The 8,565-nt window shown below is 42.4% G+C and overlaps 1 protein-coding gene across 4 annotated transcripts; it reads right to left on the reverse strand.

The window, feature by feature from the left end:
- Positions 1–5,099: 5,099 nt before the first annotated feature.
- Positions 5,100–8,250, reverse strand: LOC139540364 (shaker-related potassium channel tsha2-like). Of its 4 annotated transcripts, XR_011668170.1 has the most exons (3): positions 6,379–8,250; positions 5,972–6,034; positions 5,100–5,787 (listed from the first exon to the last, which is right to left on the reverse strand). XR_011668170.1 is itself a non-coding variant. In XM_071344147.1 (2 exons), the coding sequence occupies exon 1, from the start codon at positions 7,870–7,872 to the stop codon at positions 6,421–6,423; it is 1,452 nt and encodes a 483-aa protein (XP_071200248.1). In that variant the 5' UTR covers positions 7,873–8,250; the 3' UTR covers positions 5,100–5,787; positions 6,379–6,420. The 4 variants fall into 4 exon arrangements, 2 of the variants coding, with proteins under 2 accessions (XP_071200248.1, XP_071200247.1); XR_011668169.1 differs by having other exon boundaries at positions 5,972–8,250; XM_071344147.1 differs by lacking the exon at positions 5,972–6,034.
- Between the last annotated feature and the right edge of the window lie 315 nt (positions 8,251–8,565).

An 8,565-nucleotide genomic window follows, 5' to 3' on the forward strand; every position in this document is an offset into this window, starting at 1 on the left:
TTGTGGAGCTAGAAGAGTTAGAGCCCTGTCTATGTTGGTAGATAAGATGAGAGCACCCCTCCAGCTAGGATGGAGTCCGTCACTCCTCAGCAGGCCAGGCTTTGTCCTGTTTGTGGGTGAGTCCCAGAAAGAGGGAAAATTATCTACAAATTCTATATTTTGGGAGGGGCTGAAAATAGCTTTCAAACTGTGATTGAGTTGTGAGACTGCTGTAGAGCTAATCAATCCCCCTAACTGGGAGGGGGACAGAGACAATTACTCGATGCCGACATCTTTCTAGCTGATTTACACGCTGAAGCTATGTTGCGCTTGGTGACCTCTGACTGTTTCATCCTAACATCGTTGGTGCCAACGTGGATAACAATATCTCTATACTCGCCAGTTTTAGCTTTAGCCAGCACCATCTTCAGATTAGCCTTAACGTCGGTAGCCCTGCCCCCTGGTAAACAGTGTATGATCGCTGGATGATTCGTTTTAAGTCTAATACTGCGGGTAATGGAGTCGCCAATGACTAGGGTTTTCAATTTGTCAGAGCTAATGGTGGGAGCCTTCGGCGTCTCAGACGTAACGGGAGGAGTAGAGACAAGAGAAGACTCGGCCTCAGACTCCGACTCGCTGCTTAATGGGGAAAACCGGTTGAAAGTTTCTGTCGGCTGAATGAGCGACACCGGTTGAGCATTCCTACAGCATTTCCCTCCAGAAGCCATGAGAAAGTTGTCCGGCTGCGGGGACTGTGCGAGGGGATTTATACTAACGTTACTATCTGTACTTACTGGTGGCACAGACGCTGTTTCTTCCTTTCCTACACTGAAATTACCCTTGCCTAACGATTGCGTCTGAAGCTGGGCTTGCAGCACAGCTATCCTCGCCGTAAGGCGATCGTTCTCCTGTATATTATGAGTACAGCGACTGCAATTAGAAGGCATCATGTTAATGTTACTACTTAGCTTCGGCTGTTGGAGGTCCTGACGAACCATGTCCAGATAAAGCGTCCGGAGTAAAAAAGTTGAGTGAGGGAAAACGGGCGGGTATAATTTGTGGAACGTTCCAACAGGAATCTGTTCCAAAAACTTCGTAAAGTACAAGGTTGCCAACAAATAACGCATACAATGTAGCACGATCAACTAACCTTGCTAACTAGCTGACGAATAGGTATCAACTCACCACGTAGCTTATTCTCAATGTTTGTCCATAGGACATTTTTCGGAATAAACGTGGTGAGTGAAAAACTTAATGAAATAGCCCACTCCCTACCCGGTATCTTATTCGGCCGGTATACAACTTTGTATGCGTTGTTTATTGGAAACCTTGTTATTTACGACGTTTTTGGAACAGATTCCTGTTGGAAAGTTCCACAAATTATACCCACCCGGGAAAAACTAAAAATATAAACGGAAATTAAAAAGTAAAAACCGTAAAGTTGTCAGGTAGCAAAGTAAGGTTGGCAACAAAACGCACAGAAACACGTAAACAAGTCTACAAGTTGTGAGCAAACACCAATGATGTCACCTAATGAGATGAATGAGACATTAGGAACGAGTCTAGTATTAATGCTACAACCCAAATAGTGTTATGTGAGTTTAGGCTTACTACACTTTTTTATCAATTAGGCTACCTATTGTGCCCCCCAAAAAAGTAAATAATCAATATCCATTTACGTTTTTACAGTCAACTGGGTACTCAACAATAGAGAAGGTATTTTTGGACATGATCCATTGACAATCCGTTGATAGACATTTTCGGGGCCAAACAGCAAGTGGAGTGAGCTCTTAACTGCTAGTATCATTAATAAAGAATGGGCTGTCTTTTCAACCCTCCCTATCTACACAACGGATCTCCTTGAATTCCTCTCTCTCTCTTTCTCTCTCTCTCTCTCTCTCTCTCTCTCTCTCTGTCTTTCTATCTCTCTCCCTCCCTTTCCCCCACACTCTCTCTGCTTAGTTTATTCTGCTAAGATGTGCTGCTAGTGGACCTACCATATTGATGAATTAATATCATACACTTAATATATCACTGTCGCACTTCAATTAAGTTAATGGAGTCGTTTGCAATATTAACTAGTTACTTTAAAGTAAGGACACTCCCATCCCACTTCCTAATTATTGCGTGGAACTCCGTACCATCTCATATTGCTCAAATAAACAGCAAACCTGGTTTCAAAAAACAGATAAAGCAACACCTCACAGCACAACGCCTCTCCCCTATTTGACCTACAGTGGGGCAAAAAAGTATTTAGTCAGCCACCAATTGTGCAAGTTCTCCCACTTAAAAAGATGAGAGAGGCCTGTAATTTTCATCATAGGTACACTTCAACTATGACAGACAAAATGAGAAGAAAAAAATCCAGAAAATCACATTGTAGGATTTTTTATGAATTTATTTGCAAATTATGGTGGAAAATAAGTATTTGGTCAATAACAAAAGTTTATCTCAATACTTTGTTATATACCCTTTGTTGGCAATGACAGAGGTCAAACGTTTTCTGTAAGTCTTCACAAGGTTTTCACACACTGTTGCTGGTATTTTGACCCATTATTTTTAATATACTGCAGATATTTTTTGGTACCCTTCCCCAGATCTGTGTCTCGGAGCTCTACGGACAATTCCTTTGACCTCATGGCTTGGTTTTTGCTCTGACATGTGCTGTCAACTGTGGGACCTTATAGAGACAGGTTTGTGCCTTTCCAAATCATGTCCAATCAATCCAATCAATTGCACCACAGGTGGACTCCAATCAAGTGGTAGAAACATCTGAAGGATGATCAATGGAAACAGGATGCATCTGAGCTCAATTTCAAGTCTCATTTCAAAGGGTCTGAATACTTATATAAATAAGGCATTTCTGTTTTTTAAGTTTAATACATTTGCAAACATTTCTACAAACCTGTTTTCGCTTTGTCATTATGGGGTATTGTGTGTAGATTGCTGAGGATCATTCTTTTATTATTATTATCCATTTTAGAATAAGGCTGTAACATAACAAAATGTGGAAAAAGTCAAGGGGTGTGAATACTTTCCGAAGGCAATGTATTTAGTTTTGTTGCTTTTTGTGCTATTGCTCTGTCTGAGTTGCTTGTTGCTTGTTGCTTGTTGCTTGTTCTATGTTGCTTTGCATGTGCTCCCTGCTCATTGTTTGTCTGTATCGTTATTGTAATTGTTTATGATATCCTGCCCAGGGACTGCGGTTGAAAATTAGCCGGCTGGCTAAAACCGGCACTTTTACTGAAACGTTGATTAATGTGCATCGTCCCTGTAAAAATAAAAATAAACTCTAAATCTTGCGCCAGCGCTAGTTAGCAACTTCCTTCAAACTACACGTAGAGACATAAAACTGGTATCCACAAATTCACCTCACTCTGGGGAAGTACACTGAACAAAAATATAAACGCAACATGGAAAGTGTTAGTCCCATGTTTCATGAGCTGAAATAAAAGATCCCAAACATTTTCCATATGCTTATTTCTCTCAAATTGTGTGCACAAATTTGTTTACATCCCTGGTAGTAAGCATTTCTCATTTGCAAAGATAACCCATCCCCCTGACAGGTGTGGCATATCAAGAAACAGCATGATCATGTGCACCTTGTGCTGCGGACAATAAAGGCCACTCTAAAATTTTGTCACACAACACAATAACACAGATGTCTCAAGTTTTAAGAGTGTGCAATTGCCATGCTGACTGCAGGAATGTCCACCAGAGCTGTTGCCAGAGAATGTAATGTTAATTTCTCTACCATAAGCTGCCTCCAATGTTATTTTAGGGAATTTGTCATTACGCCCAACCGGCCTCACAACCACAGACCATGTGTAACCACGCCAGCCCAGGACCTCCACATCCGGCTTCTTCACCTGCGGGGTCATCTGGGACCAGCCACCTGGACAGCTGATGAAACTGTGGGTTTGCAGAAACTGTCTCAGGGAAGCTCATCTGCATGCTCGTCGTCCTCACCAGGGTCTTGACCTGACTGCAGTTTGGCGTCGTAACCGACTTCAGTGGGCATATGCTCACCTTCGATGGCCACTGGCACGCTGGAGAAGTGTGCTTTTCACGGATGAACTTGCATGGTGTCGTTTGGGTGTGAGGTTGTGAACAGAGTGCCCCATGGTGGCGGTGGGGTTATGGTTTGGGCATGCATAACCTACGGACAACGAACACAATTGCATTTTATTGACAACAATTTGAATGCACAGAGATGAGATCCTGAGGCCCAATGTTGTGCCATTTATCCGCCGCCATCACCTTATGTTTCAGTATGATAATGGCACCCCAATGGTGGAACAAACTCCCTCACGACGCCAGGTCAGCGGAGTCAATCACCACCTTCCGGAGACACCTGAAACCCCACCTCTTTAAGGAATACCTAGGATAGGATAAAGTAATCCTTCTAACCCCCCCCCCCTTAAAAGAGTTAGATGCACTATTGTAAAGTGGTTGTTCCACTGGATATCATAAGGTGAATGCACCAATTTGTAAGTCGCTCTGGATAAGAGCGTCTGCTAAATGACTTAAATGTAAATGTAAATGTAAATAATGCACGGCCCCATGTCACAAGGATCTGTACTCAATTCCTGGAAGCTGAAAATGTCCCAGTTCTTCCATGGCCTGCATACTCACCAGAAATGTCACCCATTGAGCAGATTTGGGATGCTTTAGATCGATGTGTACGACAGCGTGTTCCAGTTTCCGGCAATATCCAGCAATTTTGCAAAGCCATTGAAGAGGAGTGGTTCAACATTCCACAGGCCACAATCAACAGTCTGATCAACTCTATGCGAAGGAGCTGTGTCGCACTACATGAGGCAAATGGTGGTCACACCAGATACGACTGGTTTTCTGATCCACCCCAACTTTTTTTTTTAAAGGTATCTGTGACCAGTCATGTGAAAGCCATAGATTAGGGCCTAATTCATTTATTATAATTGACTGATTTCGTTATATGAACTGTAACTCAGTAAAACCTTAGAAATGGTTGTGTTTTTCGTTTATATTTTTGTTCAGTGTAGATAAAGGGAATCTTTGCCAAAATCCCGAAGTATCCCTTTAATGTGTGTAAAGGTGCACCCATCCAGAACAATTATAATAAAGGCCACATTGAGGTATTTTCAGAATTGTTTTATAAAAAAAATATTCTTCAAAAGTTCACATACATTTGAACAATCTTACAAAAATATAAATACATCTTCATGACATTTTTTGAGCACAACTGATATCTCCTTACATGCATACTTAATAAGATTCCTATGGTTAAGTTATTTTAAGACTAGTGATTTTAAAACTAGCTTCCCAAGGAACGTTTATAGCAAAATCAGATTCTCTGTGCAATAAATAGTTCAATAAAATAAAGGACTACCCAAATGGTTATTTTGAAATCATCCACTTAAAGGCACACAGATATGTTCGCATAAAGATTCTGAGTTGAGCACAACGATTGAATTTACAGTATAGGCCTATTTACAACAATACACAACAGGATATCTACAGTAGTCATTTCATAGTTCATTGAATAGACTGCAAAATACTTTGAAAGGCGAATTGATTTTCAAAGGTTATCAGTTTCCTAAAGGCAGAGGTTCCAAAACCGTATTTTCTTCAGCGAGCTCTCCGTTGGATGATGCATCAGCATCTGTCATCTCACATTGCTGGCCAATTGTTCATGGAGACATGTCATGTGTGTTTTTTATTCACTATCTTGACTTTTTCAGTTACAAGTATATCTAGAATTGGAAAAGCCATGCCTGCATTTCCTTTCAAGTGGAGCAGAAAAGCAATGGTCTTTGATCTTGTCCCCTGGAAGTAAAAAGAAAATCATGTTTTTTTGTGAGTGGTGACATTCCATCACTTCTGTCTAAAATGTCCCCAAAAAGCTTTTTTTATGGAAAATGTATACACAGTCACAAGTAAATTATACACACACTTACATCATCAGCAGCGTCTTGCACACGTAACGTAAATAGCTGCTTGAATGTTTTACCTGAGAAGCGTCTGCTGCGCGATTGCGTTTCAACCACACAGTGGCGCTCCGAGTTCAGAAATTCTATAAACTCTCCAAAAGCAACCCAGTTTTAGAAGTTGCTGTGGCCACAACACTGTATGCTACTGACCTGTAATACAGTTTTAGGCCTACTGAAGGTGTCAAACAAATTAATTCCAGCTGTTTTAAGATTATATGCCAACAAACACCGTGCGTAATAGGGTGGGTAAAACTGCGTGTAGTTATTCAAACATGCACATAGGCCGGACACTGACCCGACATTACTGTGATGAAGCATTAGGCCAACTGAAGGTATCCAACAAATTAATTAAAGTTATTGAGAGATTGTATGACAACTTACTGCTTGCGTAAAAGCGCCCGTAAATGTTCTCAGGCTGGCTACTCACCGATATCGTTTTTTCTGCTCAGCTAGGGCGTTGCTTGTTTTTTCATACATCTGTCAGTTTGCCAGTGTAATGTTCAAACGGGCTGAAGTTAGTAAATCTGATAGTCTCGAAAGAATCATCTTCAATGTACTCTGATTTGGCGAGGGACTGTTTGCTGTCGCTGGTCGATTTGAATTCGCCAAATGAAGTATTCTGTTGGCCACAAGTCACGTGAGTATACACGGCGGTGTCCTCGTCATTGCGTTCTCTGTGATAAAAGTAATTAAAATTGGAAACAATGACAGGGACAGGTAGGGCTATGGTCAGCACTCCGGCGATGGCACACATAGATCCCACTATTTTGCCGCCAACAGTAACCGGGCACATGTCTCCATATCCAACCGTAGTCATGGACACCACCGCCCACCAAAATGCGGCGGGGATACTCGTGAATCCGGATTCAGGGTCGTCTGTCTCTGCAAAGTAAGCAGCGCTGGAGAACAGGATAACCCCGATGAGAAGAAAGAATATCAAAAGACCTAGTTCACTGATACTGGCGTTGAGTGTCTGGCCCAAGATTTGGAGACCCTTGGAGTGCCTGGAAAGTTTGAAAATCCTGAAGACTCGAACCAAACGGATGACTCTGAGTATCGCTAACGACGTGGCCTGCTCGCTCCCCGCTCCCTGTAGCTCTGCGAGTTCAAGTCCAAGGGTGATGAAATAAGGAGCAATCGCTAATATGTCAATGACGTTCATTGCGTTTTTGAAGAAAGCCGGTTTGCTGGGGCTTGATAAAAACCTCATGAGAAATTCAAAGGAAAACCATACGATGCAAAGTGACTCAACCATAAAAAACGGGTCTGTCAACGGATTACTTTTTTTGTGGCGAGTAGTCCCATTCGTGGTGAGGTGATTACTGAGTTCTATGTCTGTGCTGTGATCTTCCCTGAACCGTGGCAAAGTCTCCAAACAGAAGATCAATATGGATATCAAAATCACACTGACTGATACAACAGCGATCATCCGGGCAGGCCCCGAGCTGTCCGGGTACTCAAACAACAACCACATCTGGCGCTGAAAGTCGTTGTCAGGCATCGGACGTTCCACCTCTCTGATCATACCTTCATCTTCTTTGAACATCTCTATGGTCTCCTCTTCGATTTCATAAAATTTGATTTCTTCCATGAAAATGTCCATGGTAACGTTGACAGGTCTCCTAAGCCTCCCTCCAGACTGGTAATAATAAAGGATGGCATCAAAGCTGGGTCTATTCCTGTCGAAAAAGTACTCATTTCTCAACGGATCGAAGAAGCGCATCCTTTTACGTGGGTCTCCCAATAGCGTAGAGGGAAAGCGCGAGAGGGTCTTCAGTTGAGTTTCGAAGCGCAGCCCGGAGATGTTGATGACGACCCTCTCGCTACACTCCTGATCGCCCCGCTCCACGTCGCAATCATCTGGGTACAGGGGAGGGACTACCACAGTCTCGTCCTGGTTCTCACGGGTCACAACAGTCATATTTTGCCCCTCAAGAGTACGCGCTTCACTCACCTCCACGGCCCCAACTGTCACGTTCTCTCAGTAGTTTTCTTTCTTTCTCTCCCTCTCTTTCTTTGGGTAATGAATCCAAGTAAATCCTCACTGTATCACTCCAGCCTCCCAAAGGGTATGATTAATTACTCCACCATATGTTTTTTTCTGTCCAGTAAAAGTGTTCCCCCCATTTAAATCAATACACTTTTTGTAGTTGCAGACGGTCCTGAAATACTCTCGTCCGTCTACTTGCTACCGTTGGCTGTCTACAGTATTGGCTATCATATTCACACCATTTTAAACAGCCAGAAGCCCTCCCCAAATTGACTGACGTGATGACACTCGCTGCACTGTCCACTGCTCACTTACTGCTCTCTCTGTGTCATGTTGTTGAATCTAACACGACTAGTAAACACCTATTACACTTCTTCAAAGTTTTCTCAACTCAGGACTTGCGGTGTTGACTGACCAGTGTTCTAATAGCTTATTTCAGAGAAACAAATCACTGCCATCGTTTTTTAAAGGACTGACCAAGTTTCCTTTAGTTAACCTACACAAAAATCATAACTCAGTCAACTTCACCAGTTTGTTTTTTTACATTTCAAATGTTTGTTTCCAATGTGGACTAACCGCAGGGGCTTTAATGCAGCTTCACATTGGAACAATATTAGCCATTTT

The sequence above is a fragment of the Salvelinus alpinus genome, chromosome 15 (assembly GCF_045679555.1).
Source record: "Salvelinus alpinus chromosome 15, SLU_Salpinus.1, whole genome shotgun sequence".
Lineage (NCBI taxonomy): Eukaryota > Metazoa > Chordata > Actinopteri > Salmoniformes > Salmonidae > Salvelinus > Salvelinus alpinus.

Bases quoted from the DNA above. Each gene is read 5' to 3' on its own strand.
- LOC139540364 (XM_071344147.1), bottom strand. From the start codon at position 7,872: ATGACTGTTGTGACCCGTGAGAACCAGGACGAGACTGTGGTAGTCCCT.